This window comes from Calypte anna, chromosome 8 (assembly GCF_003957555.1).
Source record: "Calypte anna isolate BGI_N300 chromosome 8, bCalAnn1_v1.p, whole genome shotgun sequence".
Lineage (NCBI taxonomy): Eukaryota > Metazoa > Chordata > Aves > Apodiformes > Trochilidae > Calypte > Calypte anna.
The window spans coordinates 30,600,628-30,622,846 of record NC_044254.1 but is presented as its reverse complement, the minus strand read 5'-3'; the positions used below and the strand labels follow the sequence as shown (position 1 = coordinate 30,622,846).

General features: G+C 48.6%; 1 protein-coding gene across 1 annotated transcript in view; it reads left to right on the top strand.

Annotated features, from left to right (window-relative positions):
• The first annotated feature begins 7,278 nt into the window (after nucleotides 1–7,278).
• NEGR1 (neuronal growth regulator 1) overlaps nucleotides 7,279–22,219 on the top strand; it is a 169,595-nt gene continuing 154,654 nt past the window's right edge. The window contains exon 1 of the mRNA XM_030455185.1: nucleotides 7,279–7,451. Coding sequence (XP_030311045.1) covers nucleotides 7,279–7,451 — 173 coding nt within the window. The remainder of the gene's footprint in view (nucleotides 7,452–22,219) is intronic.

The window sequence follows — 22,219 nt, the reverse complement described above, 5'->3', positions numbered from 1 at the left end:
CTAGGGATGCCACAGCCCTCTGTTTGTTACTGACCCCCACGGGCACAGTTCTGTTTTCATCTGAGCACCCCCTGAGGAGGTGAGGGGGATTTTTCAGGGCCCTGTTCAGCCTTTCTGCTGCCTCCCCCTGCAGCCACTCCTCACAGATCCTGCAGCTCCTGGGGCTGGGCAAAAGAAATTACAGATGTGCAAATATTTTCCTGCAGAGCCCTTTGGGCTGTGGTCCCAGCCAGTGGTGGGAGTGCTGCAAGGCATTTCTGGGCATCATCACCTGGAGATTTCCACAGTCACTGCCTGGAGATTCCTCGTGTTTTTATCTTAGTACCTGGGGAGAACACAGGAGATCCACACAGGCTTCCAATCTGATGCTCTATTAATGAGATTAAATGAGGAGGCTAAATTATACATATAAATCAAATAGAGAAGAGGGTAGGATAACATGAAGTCAGCACATTCATCAGTTTATTGGGTTGGTTTGTTTGATGGGCTGTGTCTTCATAGCTTCCATCCAGTGTGCTGCATACAAAAAAAAAAAATCCTTTATGTTGTGTGGGGTTTTTTGGTCTGTTTTTTGGTTTGGTTTTTGTTGCAGTTTTGGTTTATATTCTTTTGTTTGGGGTTTTTTTTTCAGTAAATAGGTGGTGTCCCCTTACTGCCCTACCCAGGGTGGGGTTGGTTAATCCAGGGTGGGTGCTTCCTGCCCTGCCACCAGTACCCAGCAGTGGTGATGCCAGGAAAGGTGTCCTGGTTCTGCTCCTCTCCCTGAATGGTCCAGGCTAGGAACTCTGACTGCCAGTGAGGGACCCCCACACCATGTAAGTATGGGGAAAAAAGCCATGGTAAAACACAGATATCTTGTGTAGGAGATGTGATTCAAAATCTGATAGTTTGGGAGTGATTATGCTGCAGATTTCCTGTCTGAAAAACAGCAGAGGAATGACTGTGTTGTTGTTTTGGGTTTTTTCTGAGCTTGAAATACGCTGCATATGTGATCCTTAGGCTCAAAATGGTCTTCTATTAGCAGCAAAGGCATTGAAAAACTGTTTGTGTGCTTGCCTAAAACTAAAAAAGCATTTTGTTTGCAAGCATTACCCACACTATTGAAGTAAGTGTCTTGATTTGTCTGGAGCATGGAGAGCTGTGAATTGCCACACCACAAACTCCAGATTTCCTCCCTCTGCTCCTCTTCCAGACCCGACGGGGAGGATGTTTGCTCAGCACAGAGCAGAACCCACAAGATGTGATTTCTGGGGAGGCAGGGTGCTCGTGCCTTGTCACTTTTACCCTGTTTTTATTGAAATGCATTCCAAGCTCCCTCTTTGCACAGCAGCCCCCAGATCAGGGCACCCCAGCAGTGTGACAGCCCCAGCCCTGGCCACGGCTGCTGCTTCGGGGTCCTGGCTGAGTCCTCAGTCTGAAGGTGCTCAGGGATGATTTCCAACCATCCTCACCCCCCTGCCTTGCCCCAGGAGGGGGTGTGCAGGGCAGGGGCTGCCAGCACTGCCCGTGTGTTTGGCACCACTCTGAAGGAGCTGCTGGCACTTGGCAATTATTCCCATCCTACACCATATGGTGGGGAAAATGTTTTCAGTCACCCACATAGGACTGCAGCTTTATTGATAGCAATCCCACATCCTGTCCCACAAAGGGCTGGGGAAGCCAACCCAGAACCCAGAGCCCATCTCAGGAGGGATGGTTTCTGCAGGGGAGCAGCTCCTGTCCCCCTGGATGGGTGTCCCTGATGGATGAGGGGCTGACGGGTCACCCCTGCTCCTCCTGCAGATCCTAAAGAAGAAATTGTGAGACCCCCACCTCATCCAGGCACTGCAGCCAGCTCTGGTGTCCCCACCATAGGAGGACGTGGATCTGTTGGAATGTGTCCAGAGGAGGCCACAGAGATGATCCAGGGGTTGGCTGAGGAGCTGGAATTGTTCAGACTCCAGGGGGACCTTAGGGCTGCCCCCCAGTCCCTGAAGGGAACCTCCAGGAAGGATGGAGAGGGATTTTTCATCAGAGTGTCCAGAGACAGGACAAGGGGAAATGGATTGGAACTGCAGGAGAAGAGGTTCAGACAGGATCTGAGGAAGGGATTCCTCCTGGCAGTACCAGAGTGGTGAGACTCTGGGCAACTTGTCCCAGTGGCTGCCCCCTCCCTGGAGGTGTCCAAGCCCAGGTTGGATGAGGCTTGGAGCAACCTGGGCTGGATGAGAGGTGTCCCTGCCCATGGCATGAGCTTGGAGGAGGTGAGCTCTGAGCTCCCTTCCTACCTCAGTCATTCTGAGATTCTTCCATGTTTTTTTCTTTTTTTGTGCCTGGGGGAGTGATGGCTCTAAGATGGGACAATTTGTGGCACATGCTCTGGGTGTGGATGGTGCTGGGGTGGGCTGGCTGGCTGCTGAAGTGACATCCTGAGCACCTGATGTCTGGGAAAGGTGTCACTAGAGCTTTATAAATAGGCACCCAGGGCTCGTCCTGCCAGAATTCTGTATTCTGGGCACTTTCTGGTGTCCCGTGGGGGCTGAGCTTGGTCTGCAGCCTTGTTCTGACAAGTGAAAAACTCCAGTAAGAGGAGGACTCCAACCTATGGACATGGATTCCATTAATTCTGGAGCTCCCTGAGCTGCTGGTAGGTGCCAGCTGAGATAACAGCACACTGGGGCTCTCCCAGGGTTGGAAGCATGGGAAATAACTTCCCAAAGTATTCCCTGAGCACCTCTGCACATTTCCAGGTAAAGGCCCCTGCAGAAAATGGGAAGTGCACTTGATGGTGATTTCAGCATTTGCTTTCAATCCTATTAGTGAAAACCCCCACCACAGTGCCCTGGATTCTGAAGTTACCTGTGAAAGAGAGAATTATTTAAAAGGACATTTCTGATGATATCAATACTTTACAAAAACACTATTTCCATTTTTATGTAGAAGAGATTTAAAAGAAAAAAAAAAAAAAAAGTAGATGCTGGCAAGGAGACGTACAAAAGACTTTTCATTTGGAAATGTGAAAGTGCTGTGTCTGTGTTTTCAGAGATTCATCCCTTCCTCCACTTATCTTCACCCCTTTTCAAAGGGAATTTTTGGGAATGCATTTTGTGAAGCCTCTTTGCAGTGCAGCTGGTGATCCGGGGGGGTTGGTCTGGATGAGCTCCTTTACACAGCAGCTCTGCAGGAACATCAGAAGTTGCTCTCTGGAAGCTCAAACTGATAAATTATGGGGATGCCTTGGGTTGTTTGCTCACCTTCTGGGCCACTTGAGACACTTTTTAAAGAATGTTGAGCAGTGGCTGGATGTTTCTTGGAAGGGTTTGCACCACAGCATGATAATGAAGCATTGTCCTCCTTCGTGGGATGTTCTTGCTTCAGGAGAGAAAGGCAGAGATAGATACCTGGAGAATGTTACCTGGGAGTATCAGCTACTTGGCCATTCCAAAGCTAATGAAAACTTTAACTCTTTTTTTCTTCTTGAAATTTTTCAAACTAGTTTTACCTCTGGGAATGCTTCATTCGTGACCTCTCTATTTCTATCACTCTCTGCCCATCGTAAAATTGTTTCAAAACTCCAGTGTTTCTGTGAACCTGGGCAAAACATGATGCTGAAAAAGTGCAAGAGCTTTGCTTTTTTTTTTTTTGTTCTCTTGGTCATGTCCCATTTATGTCCCAAATGTCCTCCCCACCCCTGCCCCTGGTTTAGGTGGGAAGGGGGATGCTAAAGCTGATCCAGCTGCAGCCCCCTGCCTGGGCAGGAACAGCTCCCAGCAGACCAGGCTGCTCAGGTGTAACAGCTTGGAGAGCTGGAGCTGCTCCTTGGGCTGACCCAGGAGCACTGTGCAAAGCCCAGGGAGAAGTGTGCTGGCAGGAGGGGAGGGTTGGACACAGAGGCAGAGGAAGCAAAAAGCCAGGTATGAAGTTTGTCCATTAGTCCGGAATACTTGTGCAAGCTGTTAAACAAATACTTGCAAACAACAAATAAATTCAGGTTTTCTAAACAGCCCTAAGCTGAATCCCATGTGGATGCCACGTGTGCTCACCAGGGCCCTGTCTGAGCTGCTCTGGCAGGTGACACATGCTGAAAAATAACCAAGTGCAATTCAGAGCCAAGTGCCAAATGTGGGAGATTTCTGCTCTCCCTCCATAGAAATGATTTTTCTACGTTTGTGCACATCTGGTATGAGATTTTTTTTTTCTTTACCTTTTTTTTCCCCTCCAAGCTCCCCCGACTTGGGAGGAGGTGGGGAAGATTCAGATGAAAGACTCCAGTCTCTAGAGCAACACTGATTGGCATAACTGCTATTGACTCCTGACCTGCTCTTCTTCCCATTGATCTGCAAATAGCAGGAAAGCCAGGGATACGAATCTAAAAATGAACAAAACAGAATAAAAAGCTTCATCTTGGCTATTGTTGTTGAAATTTATACGATCTGGTGTGGAATTAATAGAATGTTGTTGAGGAGATGTGTTTTGTCCTTGTTGTTGGAAGAGGAGCAAATTATTTGATTGTTGTGGTCAGGTAGAAGCAGCAGCATGTGACTCGTTAAAGGTTACAGAGCTCTCCCTCAAATTAGATCCTAACCATCACATCTCTCCTGGATGATCTGAGTACTTCATGCTCCAGAGCATTCCAAGGCCTTCTCACATGGGAGAGATGTGTGCAGTTTTCCCCACACAAAACTGATTCCATGGGGTTACATGTCCTCTTCCTCTGGATACCAACACTACATGTTTGCAAAAGTTGTGTCCTGCCTTGGGAAGGGATTTCCCCCAAAGCCTAAGAAATAGCAACGCAGAGAAGCCTTCTGACACTGCTGACAGCAGAACTTGGTGAGTGATGGTAAAAATGATGCCTGAGAGCTTCACAGGTGGGACACTTAGAGCTGTTGGTGTGTGATGTTTTGTGGTTCCATGTCTGGAAAGGTCCTGCAGGAGGTTACTGTAGATCTCTGAGTGTGGGGTAGTGACAGTGTGAGACGTGGGACAGCTCCACCTGCCAGTAACAAGTCCCTGCTAGGAGAGCATCCAAGGCTTGGAGCTGGAGCCTTTCCTCTTGGCAGCCCAACCCAAGAGGCTGAGGCTGCCTGGGAATACTCCTGACAATGTTTCTGACCCTGGATGTCCAAGTTCTGCTTGCAGGAAGCTCCTGCTGTGGTGTTCCCCCTGGGGACACCTGTGTGCTGGCAGGGGATGCCTGGTCTGGCTGGGGACATTCCCAAGTTGTGGCTGTGTCAGCAGCAGCACTGATGGTCAGAGCCAGGGCCAGGGGTTCTGAGCCAGTCTCTCCCCCTCTCTTCTCTTCTCTTGCCAAGGAAACTCTGCAGTGCTGTGTGGAGGAAGAGCTCCCTTCTGGGTGCACTTGTGTTTCTTTAGGCAGATGCAAAGGTCTGGGCTGCAGGAGGGAAGGGTAAAGCTCACAGCATTATAGGTTATCAAAAGTGTGTGACCATTGCAAGTATGGGAATTATTAAAGATTGTGGTGTTATTTCTGTTGGGTTTTTTTCTTTTTTTTACTTGGATCATTTTACTGTTAAATTCTTCTGAGGCCACTCACAAGCAGGAAAAAAAAATGGTGCATTGGAGCAATCTGTGCTGTGTGGCAGCTGATGGGAGGGACGGGGACAAAATCAGGGTGTGCCATGCCATGGGCTGGCAGAGTGCAGGGGAACAGGGGCAGGGGCCAGATGTGCCTGAACTTCACGTGAGAACTCCCCAAAACTGTCCCCGAGGCCCCAGCAGCCACGCAATGCCTGTTACACAACCCTGTGGGGTGATGCAACTCTCTGGAGCTGAACCATGGGGAGAGGAGATGTTCCTGCCAGGGAGCTGGCCCCATCCATGGGGAGTGGGGAGCCTGGGGAGTGGGTGGTGAGGGAAACTGAGGCAGCAAACACAGCTCCTCACCCAGAGGCCTTTGGCAGAGACTAGTGATGTTTTGAGCATGTGTTTAACATGCAGGAGGAAGAAAAGACTGCTGGTTCTGAGTGTCTGTAGGGAAATAAGCTGACAGTGGTTTGGTTATTGTTGTTGGTTTTTTTGCTTTTTTTTCCTCTTTTTTTTTCTTTTTTTTTCCCCTGCTAGTGGTGAGTGCCTGTAGATATCCTGGTAGAATGTTCCCAGACCTGAAGGGGCTCCAGGAAAGCTGGGGAGGGACTTTGGACAAGGGCCTGGAGGGATGGGATGAGGGGGAAGGGTTTGGAGCTGCAAGAGGGGAGATGGAGAGGAGATGGGAGGGAGAAATTCTGTGCTGTGAGGGTGCTGAGCCCTTGGGTGCCCAGGTTGCCCCCAGAAGCTGTGGCTGCCCCATCCCTGGCAGTGTTGAAGGTTGGATGGGGCTTGGAGCAGCCTGGTATGTGCCAGACTAGTGTGAGCCTGCTTGGTGCTGATATCACAGGTACATCAGAAGCTTTTTTCAAAGAGCAAGCTTGTTTTTCAGATAACTCAGGGTCTCTTATTTCTCAGAATCTTTTATTTAGGGGGTTTGGAACTGGATGATCTTTGAGGTCCTTTCCAAACCACTCTGTGAACGTCAGGAAGTGGAGCCCCAGTACTGGAGTGGCTGAGCAAATATTGTGGAAGTGCCTGGCTGGCTGCTGTGGCACTGAGGCAGCCGTGTGCTGCTTTGGCAGCCTCAGCATCTCCCTGGGGATGCAGGCATCCTCCCTGCAGAGCTTTTCGGGGCCGATTTTCCAGCCCTTTTTACTGCCTTCCAACCGCTCCGGATTCTCCTTTGGCCGAAGGGGGGGTATAAACATTTCTGTCGGAGTGAGGAAAGCGAGTGGTGGCGAGCGGCCGGGGGAGGGCTGTCCCTGCGCTCCCCGGCATCATCCATCCCTCCATCCATCCATCCTTCCGTCCATCCTTCTGTCCATCCAGCCGGGATACGGAGGGGCGGAGCTGGGAGGGAGGAGGAGGGAGGGGGAGCGAAGGAAGGGAGGGAGGGGGGAAGGTGGAATGAAGGAAGGGAAGGGGGGGTGGGATGAAGGAGGAAAGGGGGGTGGGAAGCGCATCCCTCTGCCGCCGGGACGGTTGCCAGGGCGACGGCTGCGTGGCAACCGGGCTGGCAGCGGGGTCCCGCCCGCCGCAGCCGCTCCGCCGATCCGCGGCCGCGCAGAGCCGAGCGGGCGCCTTGCCCTTTCCGCGCTAGATGCTGCGGAGGCCGCCCGGGAGCAACCCACGCTCCGCTCTCTCTCACCCTTTCTTCTTCTTCTCCTTCTCCTCCTCCTCCTCATCACCATCCGGCCGCCCGGACCGGCGGGGGCAGCTCTGCATAGCCCGGGGGAAAGCGGAGCGGAGATGGTACCGCTGGTGCGGAGCGCCGGGGGCTCCCACCAGTGGCTGCCGATTGTTTTCTGCCTCGGCCTTTGCTGGTTCCTTCCAACCGGGAGACTCGCAGCTCCCGGGGGAGAATTCCCCGGGGCGACCGTGGACAATCTGGTGGTGAGGAAGGGGGACACGGCGGTGCTTAGGTAGGATGCCAAAGGGGGTGCCGTGGGGCGGGGGGACCTGGAGGGGGGGCTTGGGGGGCACGGGGAGAAGCCCCCAACAAACCCCTGCCCGCTCTTGGGGATGCTGCAGTGCTCTGGCTGAGTGTATTGGAAGCGGTTTTCCTGGTTTGGTAAACCTGGATCTGTTGGGAGAAGTTTGGGAATGGGCTGGGAATAGGCTGCTGGGGAAATGATGCAGTTTAGGGGACCCTGACACCAGTCTGGGGCTCCTGACACCAGTTTGGGGCTCTGGTGTGAGCACGTCTGGGCTGGAATGCAGCGCTTGGGGATTATGCCCCGTCAGAAGTATCTGTGTTGGCTGAATATATTCTTGTTTCCTATATTTCCCAGAGATGTACGTGGCAAGCTAGCTTTGTGCATCAGGGGATTACATGCTTGTGCTGTTGCTTCCCCTAAGGAACCTTTGTGCTCCCCATACCTTCTGTCCGGCTGACTGGAGAAAAATCTGTTTACCAGTACTTGTACATGATGCTTAATCTGCTTCACTCCTCCTTTCTGATTCGTGTTCATTCATTCCTGGGTTTGATTTGATATTTCCCAAGTCCCCCGATGCTAACTTTTCATTTGTGCATTGCACTTTCATTTTGATCTTGCTACAGTTCAGAAAAAAATACAATTTCTCATCCTCTGGAACACGATTGCAGTGGCTTGAACCTCCTTGCTTGTGATAAAATCTGATTTACTTGGCAGTGTTTTTAAGCTGTGAAGTGCTGTATTTTGTTGTTGTTGTTGTTGGGGTGTCAGGTCTCCAGATTACAAAGTATTTTAGCTGTTTGATGTTTTTTAATAAGGATCCCACAACCGGATGTAAAATAGTGTGCTGGATATTCTGTGAGAATTTGGACTCGTTTTATAGCGAGTCAGCCTGCTTCTGGTGTAGTAGCTACTGAAAATACAGTAGATGTCTATGTAGGGCAGCTGACAAGTATTTTTCATGTGTACCTCAATTACACTCTGTATTTTGAATTGTACTCAAGTGCTCGGGCTTGCTGTCTGTGGAACTGGGGAATGAAAGGAAATGTTTAAAAGAGGTTATTTTGTTAGAGCTGCTGGGGATATTGCTGTTGTAAAGAAGATAACCTGATGATGAGTTCTTGGGCAGCCAAGACAGATACCTGGCCAGTACTAAATATTATTAGGGCATAAGCAAATATGTTTAGAATTACCTTATACAACACTGTGACATGTGAAACTGGAATACATCCAGCTTTCTAGGCCTGAGATCGTGTGGGGGACCTGGTACCTGTGCAGCTGGACAGGTTACATAAATAAAATTAAGAGCTCTAAGATTAAAAGCTTACTTCTGTGTGAGGAGGGAGGTATCTGTTCTGAGGATGCTGCCAGAGGGAAGGATGCTGAGTAGATGGTGACAGGAGGTGTGTGACATCTGTCCCTCCATCCCTCCCGCTCTGGGATCAGCTTCTTTCATTTCATATGCCTTTTGTAGGCTTGCTTTCAGATCAGAGTTTATTTTGTTTTCAGCTGGTATTGCAGCTTGAGAGGGGAGACGTGGGCTGGCAGTAGGAAAACACTTTGAAAGGAGCAGGGAGAGGAGGGGCAGAGCTGTTTATCTGGAGTCTCTGGCTCCACGCTGTCACTGCTCCTCCCGACTTCTCCCTCCCTGGCATGTCCTAACATCAGTGGATTTCAGTGCACATCGTTGCTACTGGAACCCTTAGGATTGGAAGCTGGTGATCTCTTTAAATACAAAATCCTGTGAGCTGGATAAAGCCATCTGGGTGTCAGAAAAAGGAGTTTTTTCCCCCCAGCTCCGTGGCTGCCTGGCTGTAGCCCTTCCCAGTGCTGTCCCTGTCAGGCTCTGAAGTTGGCTGCTGTTCCCATGGCAAGATGGCCATCAGCTCCCTGCTCCTGGCACATGTTGATTCCCTCCCAGCTCCAGGCTTCTCCCCTTCTTGCTGGTTCCCTCCCAGCTCCAGGCTTCTCCCCTTCTTGCTGCACTCTGTCAAGGAGGGATCCAGCAGCCTACAGCATCTGCATTCCATTTTTTAATAATTCATGCTAGAATATGGGAGTGATTCCCGTGGCTTTGAGTCAGCAGTTTTCTGACTGCAGGAAGACTGGGGTGATTTGTGTGCTCAGGCTGGGGTGGAGGTGTCCCCTAACACCGGGGTGCTGCGGGACTGCCCTGGGCTGCTGCTCCTCAGGGGTCCCCAGGGTTCTGTTCCCCACTGACCCACCTTTTGGGGGCTGCAAGCAGTGTGAAGAAACGGGGTCACTGGGGCTGGACTGAGGAGAAACTTTCACTGGCCAGCCTGGTTTTGAGCTGAAATGTTAGGGGGAAAAAGTGCATCCCCTGGTTCCACGAAGGGGGTGGCAGACAGAGCCAGCCAAGTGCCAGGCTTGGCTCTCACGTTAAGTTCTCATTGCCTGCACTGAAGATGAGGAACAGAGGCTCCTTTAGCTGCTGAGGCTTTCCAGTAAAAGCCTCTTGGTGTTAACACCAAGTGCAATAAGCAGTACAGCTCCCTCGTTTTACAGCAGTTAATTCCCCTGGCAGGGTGATCAATCACCCAGCACCCGGGGTGTGCAGTGCTCCAGCCCCCCAGCCTGGCACGGGGTGGCCATGCTCCCAACACCGTGCCACTGGTAATTGAAGTGGTATGAAACCAGATCAATAATGCAGCTGCTTTGTATGGCAGAATAATGTTGGGCAGCCCCTTATTTTCAGAAGTATAAATCCTGTCCCTGCGTCTTTTCTGCGCTCGTCCCCGGCAACGAGCTAAGGTTTAATGAGAACACACGAGGAAGGAGGAAGTTCTAAAAGCCTTATTTTATTAAAAGAATAAATTGCTGTGTTGTGAGCTGCTAGAAATACGGAGAAGAGTCTGTATGTTCAGAACTGGATTTCTCCAGTGACCCTTCTGCAGACCTCCTGCAAGGAGAGAGATCACCCTGGGCTTGCAGCACGTCTGTAATGCTGACAGCAGAAGTGGCAATTTGGGGAGTAGGAGCATTTTAAGAGCTGTGACAAATGCAGAGCAATTTGCTGGGGGCGGGCAGGGTGACCCGTGGCTGCCCCCTGAGCCCTGCCTGTGCTCCAGGGCACCTCTGCTTGGGCAGGGGATGCTCTGTCCCATCCTGGGGGTGACCTGCCCTGGGGAGGGTACTCAGAGAGCTCCCCACCAGGGCTGCAGCTCCCAGGCCTTTCTGCTGCCCTGAGCAGGAAAAGAGAATTTCTCTCTGACTTTCTGTGCTGATGCTTATCTAGGTTATGGCTGAGCTGTGCCTGTGGCCCCTGTGGCTTTATATAGGCAAGCGAGCAGGGATGTGTCTTAGCACTTCCTACAAACCTCATCCACAGTTTGGAAATCAAACCCCTTAGATATCTGAATGTACCCATGTGTAGGGGAGCCAAATGGCTTTCTCTAGCAACCAGACTTTATCTCGTCTTTTATTTCTCTTAAAACCTTTGGATAATGAATGAATTTATGTGGTAGTACTTTTGCATTCATACAATCACAGTAACTTAAGTTTTAGAGGTTAATGCTTTTTTTTTAAAAAAAAAAAGTAAAAATTTGTTTACCACTCTGTGATAATAATGTATGAAGTATATGCTCTGCAAGGAATAAAATAATATGATTTTTTCACTACAAATACTTACACATTGAGTGGGGATCCACTGGAGGTTCCCAAAGGCTGCCAGGAAAGGGCAGAGGCAGTGGAAGCTGTAAAGCAGATAATGGTGTGGGTTGTGAGTACAGGGAGGATGTTGGATCTTGTCCAGCCTGGGAAAACCAGGGTCAGTGCTGGGCCAGCCTTGTTTAACAGGTGGATTGAACCTCATCCACGTGTTTGTTTGTCACCACAGGATCTCTTTTGGCCATCCCTTAGAATCTGAGCTGAGCTCCAGGGCTCGTCCCTGCCTCAGACTGGAGGTGGCCACCAAACACTTTGTGTGACCCAGCAAGCAGGATGGGCTGGGCTGGGCTGTGTGAGTGGTGAACACTGCCCAGGGGTTGTCTCACTGGGATGTTTCTGCTGGTATTAGAAGGTTTGGACATGTAGCAGACAGCTGATCTGGGATGAAGTGCCTCTTTTGGTGTTGCATTTAGAGTTACTCAGCATCTTTCCTGTATGCTGGGAGGATTTTCCACCTGGGGAGCAGGAGGAGCAGCTCCTGGCCTCCTGCCTGTCTCCTGGTTTCCTTCTCTGCCAGAGCCACTGCCCCAGACTTGTCCAAGGTGACTTTCCCTCTCCGGGGAGGTACAGAGCCTTTGGGCTGTGACACTCTGGGGACATAGGAGCTCTCCAGGCAGTGTGCTGGAGAAATGCTGCTGGTGACCCAGTGCTTCCCCTGGCTCCCTCCAGCTTCCCAGGGATGGCAGTTCTCTCCATCTATTGGAAACTATTTTCCCAGCTGTGTCTTCTTTCCACATCTTGGGAATGGGATCTTCCTCTTCTCCTCCACCTCTCCCCTCTGCTCAGTGCTAAAGGTTCAGAGCAAAGATGTCCAAATGCAGGGGCTCTGCAATCAGCCTGACATGGGCATGAACTCTGTTTTGGCAGGAGAAGTATGGCAGCAGCATCTTAACCCGTGTCTCCTGCCTCTCTGGCTTTCCAAACATGCTGATTTTCAGACAGACTTCACCTTTCCCAGTAAAGCACTCAAGTGCCTCTCTGTGAGCACAGGGGAGTGCTGGCCAAATGAGACCTTGCTGGGACTGTTTCCAGTCCCTGCTTCCTCAGACTCCAGGCACTCAATGATACTGCAATATTATGGTCATCCTGGGTTTCATTTAGAGGGGGCTCCTTGCCAGCACTTCTTGAACCATGTGTTCTCTGATCAATGGCCCTGAGGAGCATCCTGCTGCTCTGGGCCTGTGTCTCTTCAGTTTCTGTGTGATGGGGAAGGTCAAGAAGGTTCCCACTCCAAAGCTGTTCAGGTCCTCAGGGGCTTCTGGATGCCCAATTAATATTTAAATTGCTGAGGAGGGGCAGTGACTCTTGTGGACTGGGACTTGCTGGGTTTGCATTCTCCTCCTAGAAAAGATGCCCTTTATCACCACAAATGTACAGATTTCCTTTGTGATTTTAAAAGGTATCTTTCTTGACTTCCATACTCTTGGTATTCTTGTGCAGTTCAGGATCCTAAATTATTGTTTCTGTGTGAAGCTTTGTTCCTGACTCCCTGGGATGAGGCTGTGGTACCTGCAGACCTCCGTGCACACTCCCACATGAAATTAAGTTGTTTGGGTAAGGCTTTCACGCCCCAAACCCCTGCCAATTATTTAACGTGCACATTATGGATCTTGCCTGTTGTCTGTGTGCTAATAATAATAAATAAATCCAGAGTAAATTAAAATAATTTATCATTTTAAACGATCGTGAGTGTTTCAGATGTTATGCAGAGGAACTAACAAAACCAGTGATCAGTAAGGAATGAAAAACAGGATTTGTTCCAAAGGGCTGTTCTGTTTAGGAGAAAAAAAACCAAAAAAAGCCCAACAGCGACTTAAATTACTTTTCTTGTTGTCATCTTGCATCAGAGCTGAATGCAGCCAAGATCCCAGAAAAGAGCCCAGGCTGAGCTGAGTGGTGGCACTGGCTGCCACCTCTTCTCCTGGCAGAAATCTGACCCAAGGCTGGGCTGGGAAAGGAAAATCTGTGCTGCAGAGGAGCAGGGAGTTGACCCAGGGATGTGCCAGCTCTCTGTGGGACCTGCAGGAGGGATGAGGGATGCTGTGGAGAGCCTGGTGGGCTGGGCAGGCTCAGCAGCACTCAGCCCTTGCTCCTTCTCCCTGGCATGGCTTTGAGCAGTGCCACCTGCCCATCCTGCAGTGTTTTAACATCAAGGAGCATCCTTTCCCAGGACCCTCTCTTCCTGGTGAGGGCAGGAGAAAGTCCAAGGGATGCCTGGCAGCCTCCCTGCCACCCCTCTGCACGCCCGGCTGGGGCAGGGACCTGGCAAGAAATGACTTTTTGTCAGAAGTAGAGGAATCCAAGGCAGCAGCTGGGTGAAAGCCAGGGGTGGTCAGTCCAGCTGGCCCCATCCCTGGGTGTATTCAGTGTGATTGTGCAGGCAGCACTGCAGGGATGCAGCAGGTTAATGGCTTGTGTCCCTCTGCAGGACTCGGGTACCAGGGCTGCCAGCTCCTCTGCCTTGCTTCAGCTTCCACCCAGAGCCACCTGCAAAGAGAAGGCTGAAACAGAAACTTTACCTTGCTCTGTGGGTGCTGTTCCTCCTCACCAGCAACACGGGGAGAAATGTTGGTGAAATACCCCCCAGGTGGGGCAGTGCTGGGTGCTGGCAGGTGTGCAGAGTCCTCTCCAGCCATGGCTCTCCCTGAGCAGGGGTGATCAGTACAAAATCCACCTACTTTATATCTATTAAATGTTTCTATCTATATCTGGGGAACACCTTCCAGTGCCTGAAGGGGCTCCAGGAAAGCTGGGGAGGGACTTGGGACAAGGGCCTGGAGGGATGGGATGAGGGGGAAGGGTTTGGAGCTGCAAGAGGGGAGATGGAGAGGAGATGGGAGGGAGAAATTCTGTGCTGTGAGGGTGCTGAGCCCCTGGGTGCCCAGGTTGCCCCCAGAAGCTGTGGCAGTGGATGTCTGCAGCAGCTCTGGTTTTGTGCAGTGTCTCACTGGTTGTTGCCAGCAGACACAGGGTGACCTGCACAGGAGAATGAACACACTGGTGAGTTCAGCCCAGGTTTTGATTTTCATACCTGCAAACCTGCTAAAAAGTATAAGATGAAGTAGCACATGCTCTGGTTTATAGCAGCAGAACAGTCAGTCTATTTTAAAAGATCTTTCCCTTGGCAACAGCACACAATCTGGTGGTCAGACAGCCAAACAGCTATCATTAGTCATGCATAATTAAAACAAAGGGAGAATCCAACTGTTAGCACTAACAGTTTTGTCTTTGAAAAAATCTCATTAGCATACAATCCTTCCTGCAGAAATTCCAGTAATTTTACTCATGCAGATGTCAGTGTCAATGAAGGAAATTCCATATGTTTATCTATAGATGCTGCATTTTTGTCTGTAGTTATGTAAATGCCCAGGATGACAGTAAGTGTCCAGTCTGGAGTTGTGTCTGTGCTAAGCCTGCTAAATTTACACACTGCAGTTCTGTCAAAAGTAGGCAGGAACCTTATTCCCTCTACAAAACATGGGCATACATAATTTACTGTACAGTTGTATGCCTTTGATATCTCACTGGCTTCATGTTAAAAATGTTTTTAAGCAGACTGTAATTCACCAGCACAGAGCAGCACTGGAGGATGAAGTTCTCCCTTTCCAACCACCTGATTTTCACCTGGGGCAGGTGTTTGTTTCTCTGAAATGCATTTTGGGCCAGCCTAGGAAGAAAAGAATGCTTTGAAATTCCCCTCCCATTTGTTACTGGTTGGAGAGGGGAACATCCCTAAAGCAGAGGGCTGGAGGTGTGCTGGAGCTTTGCTGCCATCACAGCCTGAGAGCCCCTAATGCAGCAGGAGTGACAGGGAGGAAACGTGATGGGAGAAGGGGAGAGGAAGTTTCAGATGGAGTTCTAGGTGATTTATTGTGGTTAAGGTGTGTGTGATTATGTAACAGTAACTATCAGTTCCACTCCAGCTTGTCCCAGTAAGGCAGAGCTGGGCTCCTGCAGCAGGTCCTGCCCTGGCCCAGCCCAAGGAGCCCTGGCTGGTGTCCAGGAGGCTGCACAGGGCAGTGGCAATCTGGGGGCTCTCTGCATTGATTTTGCTACGTTTCTAAGTATGTGGTGAAAAATGGGTCTCCATCCCTGGCAGCTATCAGCTTAGAGGAGAACCATTGCATTTTCTGCAGCACAGTAGTTGATTTTTTTACTAGTACAGGCACATATATGTACTTTTCATAGACTATGCTGGGTTTGTATATATATTAAAGCTGTTCATTTTGTGTAGAAGCTGTAGAAAAACATGGAATTAGCACAGGCTCCTTCCTTCAGCCCCTTGGCCCCCTCTGGAAGGGGCTACCTGGGTCTTGCTGTGGTAGCCCAGCTGCCTGGGGGATGCTGGGTGAGAGCAGGGAAGTGGTGCAGAAGAATTGTTCTGTGCTGCTGTGGAACAAAGAATTCACTGGAGTAAATGAAGCTGTAGTTTTCTAGGCCATTTTTCCCATATTTTTTATTCTGCTTGGCTGTGCTGGCTGCCCCAAACTTTCTCTCCCACTTGTTTTTTCTCCCTGTTGCAGCATGATGGTCCATGTCCCCGGACACTGTGTGTGGAGGAAAGAAGTTTGTTGGGTTTGAGTGCAGTTAAGATCCAGCAGTCCAGCACATCACTTGTCTGAAAGCTCCAGTAATTTCGTTCAGCAGCTTTTAATAAGCTACCAGCACAAATGCTGAGATGTCTATGGAGAGGTTTTGCTACCAGTTTGCTGGCTCTGGGGTTTAATAACACTGAGGGAAGTCTGCGGACACATTAGAGCTCTTCCTACATTCAGGGTCTGGAGCACAGGAACCATCTCTGCAGGTTTTGGTGTTTTAATTCAGGGAATTTCCTTGTAATGGTTATCAGAAGGGAGTTTAAAGGGTGGGGGTGTAACTGACCACATGGTGCTGGCCTGGGTTTTGTGCCTGATGCTCCCCATGGAGATGTTCCACTTGACACGGGGGCTCCAGGAGTCACCTCGGCTTGCAGCAAACTGGGGTGTCCCTTCATTTGAAACCAGAGCTGGGAATGTGTGAGGGGAAGAGGGAAACGTTCAGCACCACAGGCAGGGCTTTGGGTGAGTGGCAGTCTGGGCACAGACACATCTCATGTTTGTGACACAGTTCAACATAAAGGGTATGTTGTTATTACTGGTGTAACTGGGGCTCAGCTGAGATGCTGAGTGCCACGTGTTGCAGGGTGGGCAGGGGGTGGGTGCTGAGCTGAGCCAACAGAGCTGGAGTTTAACCAAAATAAAGGTTTGAGTAACACAGCTCTCCAAGAGCTCCGGGTGGTTTGGTTTGGTTTTTAATATTCTAAAAGCTGTATTGACTCATCTTTGTGTCATTGCTCAGATGCTGCTTGTGTCAGCATTTCCAGTGAAATGCCTATTAAGTGAAGGTAAACTTAAGGAGCAGGTGCCTTAAGGCTTTACCAGATGTTTAGAGAGACAAAATGCTGGTAGCTTAAAAATAACAGCAATGGGGAAATGGTCCTGAGAGAGGCTGGACAGTGTCAGCACCCTGTGAAATAAATTGCAGCTGAGATTGTCCCTGTTTTGAATTCTTAGTCTTTGGGAGACTGACTGCAGGTCTCAGTGAAATCCCCAAATAATTTGGTATCCTGAGCTGAGGCAATAATGAGTTTCCAAAGGCAGCAAGAAGAATGGATGTCCTGGCAAAAATAAATAGATAAACAAAAGTGGTTTCTGCTGTGTCTGTCTGCTGTGTCAGAGGATCAGAAAGGCTCAGGGCTTTTCTGCAAGAGAAATGAACCCAGCTTTTTTGTGTGTGGTTCTGAGTAGGTGTCTCCATCTCATCTAACAGCAATTATTTCAGTTATCTTGTTCATACCCATCATAGTACAGCAGGTTTTAATGAGGGGGTTGGACCAGATGAACTAGACTAGTTTAAAAATGAGTATAACTGTTTATGAAGGTCTCAGAAAAGACTTGTATTATTAAAGTGAGTTACTCAAGGACTGGTGCTGATGAAGCAGTGAGTTAGCTCAGTTGTGTCCTTTCCTAGGAGGGATGAAAAGTCTCCCATCAGTGGGAGTTCCAAGTGCAGCAGTTTTGCAGGCAGTGTTGCTTATAGAATGAAATAATGCATGATACCCACTAATGAAACCATCCTTGTGTAACACTCATGCTAAATATTTTGTTTATAAATCTATGGTGGTATAATATTTACAAAATTATAGGTTAATTTATTCAAAGTACGTGTGCTTTTATCTCGGTGTTATGTCACAATTATCCTCAACTTATCACGGGAATTAAATCAGTAAAATGGCAAAATCATCAAAATCCTTTACTTTTAAGTGTGTTTCCCTGCCTAGCTGCTGCCTCGGGTCTCCTGGATGCAAGTTAAATGGTACTGCAGCACTCCAGGCATGCCTGGTGTGATTGGGCTCCCCAGGCCACCTCTAATCATGCTCCCACTTCATCAGTGTAATTCTCTTATATTTCTTGTTCAAGTCAGTTATTAAGTAAATCTAAAATTAATTATTAAAATGTCATTGAAATGTTAATATAAACAGTGAGAAAAAAAAAAAAGACTGAGTTGAAGTTCTTCTTTCATGTACTCAGGGTCTCTCACATGGCAGTTCTTGGTTTTTTGATGTGTAAATAGATTTTTAGGAGCTGTGGGCAGTGGCTGTGGGAAGCCACTGTGACCTCCAGAATCTTTTAAGTGTGGCAAAACCCCTCCTGAAAGGCAGCTTGCATTTCTGTGCTGTAGGAATGGGGATTGCAGTCCTCCCCACAAGGCAGCCCCCAGCCCACACCATTCAGGGTACTTGAATTCTTCTGAATTTCTTTTTTTTCAAGACATTCAGGGTGTCAATGTGCCCAGTGGGACGAGGACCACAGTGTCCCTGTCCAGGTAATCCTGGAAAACTCCTCAGGAGATGTTGGGGTGTGGAATTCCATCCTGCCCCATCCTCTGGCTGCCCCTTGGGGCTGTTTCTGGAGAAAGAGAGAGCCCTGGAGTTGGGAATTCCCTGGAAATGAGCAGATCAGAGCCTTGTCCCAGCCCAGGGCATCACCCCAGATGAGAGAGATACAGATGAGAGTCAGGGGGTGGATGGTGGGGCAGGAGCAGTCAGCAGCTCAGGACAAGCCCAGGACAGGACAGGGCAGGAGGCTGGCTGATGAGTAAATATCTTATGAAAGTGGCCTAATTATGACAAGCAGTTTTCCCCTTGGCTGGAACAATTGGACCAGAAAATTGTACTTGACTTTTCATTCTGAGACTATTAAGTAGCAGAGGAAAAAGAACAAAATATATCTTTTGTCACAGCTACTTTTTTTTTTTTTTTTTTTTTTAACAGCAGCTTGCATGAGGCTGGAAATTAGTTTAAAATTAATTTAGTTAATTGTATTTGATTTATGAATTTATTTTTTTTTACCCTCTTTCTGTTACATTTCTGGTAGTATGCAGGTGTATGTGCTAAGGATAAAATACATCTTGCAAATGTTTTTTATATCCAGCTGCTGCTTGCCCTTGCCAGAGGATTATCAAACCAGCCCCACGCAGGGCCAGGCTGGTTCCTGCCCATCACAGCATTTGGGTTGGGTTTTTTTCTCTCCATTTTTCATGCATTATACCCAAATACCTGGTCAGGAATTCGTTTGGTTTTTTTTTTTTTCTTCCTGTCCCTAACACACTTGTGATTCATCCCTGTATTGATTTTGTCAATGGGGAATGGATTTAAAATGAATCCTGGTTTTGGAGGCGTAAAGAGCACTTTTGGTGCTACTCATCTTCTTGAGTGCAGGAGTTTTGTGTAAACATTTCAAATTAACATTCATTCGTTGATAAATACCAATAAGGCTCAAGTGTGGCTGTGTGGTTGCTGTGCTGGGATGCCCAGGCTGGGGCTGGGCTGCTGCCTCTACCAGGGCACTTCTACCCCTCCTTGGTCATTCTTTCTGTCCCCAGCAGCATTTCAATTCCTCACTTTTCCCTCTCTGCCTTTCCTAGAGCCAGAGTTTGCTGCAATGAAGAGATCCATGCCCAGGGAACACATTATTCTGTTCATGAGGACAGTAATAACTCTGAGCATCGCATAGCTATTTGCCACTCAGTTCTTGAAACATCACAGTTCCAACAAACCATGCTGATCCCTGCTTTTTTTTTTTTATATATATATATATTAGCTAGGTAAAGTGAGGAATTACAGAGATTGTATACAACAACATTTATTTTTTATTCAGATACACCACTTCTGGAACGAGTGCCCTGAAAAGCAGAGTTTTTGATTATTTTAGCCCCATCCAAACGCATTTTCTTTCCCCAGGGTCACCCAGGTGAAGGATCAGAGGGAATTTTGAGGTGTTCACAGAACCCTGGTTGTGTGAGGTGGCACTGGGGCTGGGCCAGCACTTGTATCCCTGCCAGCTGGGGCTTTGGAGCTCCCAGAAGAGCCCAGCCCCAGGTTCTGACTGAGTGGGGGAAAGTTGTTTGTGGGGTGCCAGTGGTGTTTGGCTGCCAGCCCATGGGCAGCAGACCTCTCCTCATGTTACAGAAAGGAAAGGGAACCCAGTCCCTCCCTAAGGTAAAGGTGTGTGATAACTGGAATTCTGGAGTGCAGTCCTTGCAGCTGTGTGTGTGTGGAATAAGCTGAGGGTGTCAACACTCTCTGCAAGGCTTCCATGCTCTCAGATGGAAGGTAGAACACTGTAGTAGTACAAAGTGATATTATTTTTATGGCAGCAAATGATGTGCAGTATTATTTCCTGTTGATCAAAGTGTCTGTGACCTGGAATGCAGCTGCTCTGCAAAGGTTTGCTGCCTTTGGAGAGGACTTGGCACACAATTCCTCAGTTAGCAGCAGCTCCATTACAGCATCCAAAGCACATCTGCTGGCAGAGTGTGGATGCAGGAGATCAATAGAAATATATTCAGAGGGGAGAGCAAAGGCTCCCTTCTCCTGGGGAGGAATCCTTGGCTCCAGGTGCTGCTGTTCCTGCTGCATCCATCCCTGGGGATGGCAGGATCAGGGCTCTGGCTCCTTACCTGGAGGGGCTCCTGGCATTGCCAGCCCTGGCCTGAGGTTGCCTCATTAGGCAGTAATCAGGAGCATCTCCTAATTAACAGAGGCCATAGGAATAGGTGCTGCCTCCATAGGGCTGTTCCAGGCCTTAAAGGCAGCCCGGGGAGTGAGGCAGCCTGGGGTCACTGCTGTCTGCACCTGGGATTTGGGGGGATTTTCCCTTCTTACACCTTTATTCCCTGCAGAAAGGGATGTTTGGGATGTTCCCTGCATGCCTCTTCCCTCTGCAGCCATACATCTGTATAATCTCATTTGGCTGTTTTTGGGGGGAGTTTATTTTGTATTTTGATTTGGGTTTTTTTGTTGGTTTGTGGTGTTTTGTTTTGGGGTTTTTTTGGCAGCAGTGTATAACGTTGCAGATTAAGAGTGATTTTCTGAAAATATTTACTGTCACTGACCCCCTGGCCCCAGCAGACTGATCTGCAGCTTTCCTGCCAAGCAAAGCTTTATGATAATGTAATTACAAACTGGGTACTGGGGGAGCTGTACTTCTTAGCATTCATCTCTCTAACAGAAAGTAGATAGTTCCTGTAATGGTTCCAAAAACATTGTCACTACCAAAGAAGTTCTTTTAATAGTACTTACTGAGTGAAGCTGCTAATTTGCATGACAGCTTGATTAAACGTAACCTGGTTCCACACTTAATTTATTTTGAAACTGTCCAACGTTTTCATTCCATCCCATTAATTTTAAATTAGTTGACTAGCTTGATTAGATTATTTAGTAAAAAAAAAAATAAATAAATGCTATTATCTTCGCTTGTGTAAGTTCACATCCATACCATAAAATCATCTGAAGTGGTTATAAATAACAGAACTTTGCAGCAGCTTAAAGCCTTGCTGGAGCTGTTAGTGGGATGCAGGATGAAATGAAGCATTAGGTCTATTCATGGTCTCCAACTTCAGCAGAAGCTGGGCTGCAAATCTGGCTCCATGTCACACTAGGTATTTCAGATAACCACATATATTCCTGACGATGTGGTTTCTGGGAGAAATGAACCCGAAAAGGCAAGCTTGAACTGCACATTTTACAGAGCCTCAAGTGGGCTCCGTTTGCAAGAGAAAAATGCTGTTTGGCTGTGGGGCTGGGCTGGGATTGCCTGGGAGGGTGCCAGGAAGGGTTGTGTTGAACAGGTAATGGCACTGACACCAGCTGGGGTCCTGCTGGTGCTCAAAAAGAAGAAAAAGAGGAAGAGAGGCAGTGAGGACACAGCCTGGTGTCAGTGTCCCCGGGATGGCATCTCTCACCCACTGCTGGGAGGGTCCTGGTGGTCCTGGCACTGCAGGTGGGGAGGGGTGGTTGGGTTTGTACCCAGTCCTGCAGAACAGGGTTCTGCCAACAGCTTCTAGAATTTATTTCTACATTAATTTAATTAGCTTATCTTGCCAGGGCAAGGCTTGTATAAAATAAAATATAAAAAAAATTTGAAAACTTTGGATTTCTTGAAGGCAGGAATGAGTTTTAGCTGGGGAAAGCACCCTGGGTATGTCGAGTTCTGGTGTCTGGCTTTGGTTTTTCTCTGTGCATGGTAATTTTCCCTCAGAAGCAGTAAAAGTAATAACAAAATATAGACACCAGATGTGCTGTGAAATGTGATTGATATTCGTGGTAATGTGTTATATGAAATATTTGATCAGGGTGGGTTCACCTTGCTTCACTGCTGGAGATTAATTACATTTCCTAGCTGAGGACCCTGACCTGCTGCTTTAGCTTCTCTGAGAAGGAAAAAAAGAGCAGGGAAAGCAGAGGGTGATTCAGCCCCTGAAATCTGGTTATCAGTGTCTTGTGATGGGTGGGATGGTCTGGGTCACTGCACTGAAATAACTTGTAGCCCAAGAAAGTATTTATTAATTTATGGCCTCTGTGATTGTTGGTCTAAACAACACGAACTAATCCTAGACCCATAAAACCACTTTGGAGAAAATTATATCCTCTGGGCTGATGTATGGCAGACACAAAAATCTCAGCTGCACTGAATATTATCTGGACAAGTCACTCAGAGCATTTGATGGCAGCACTGAGGGTGAACATG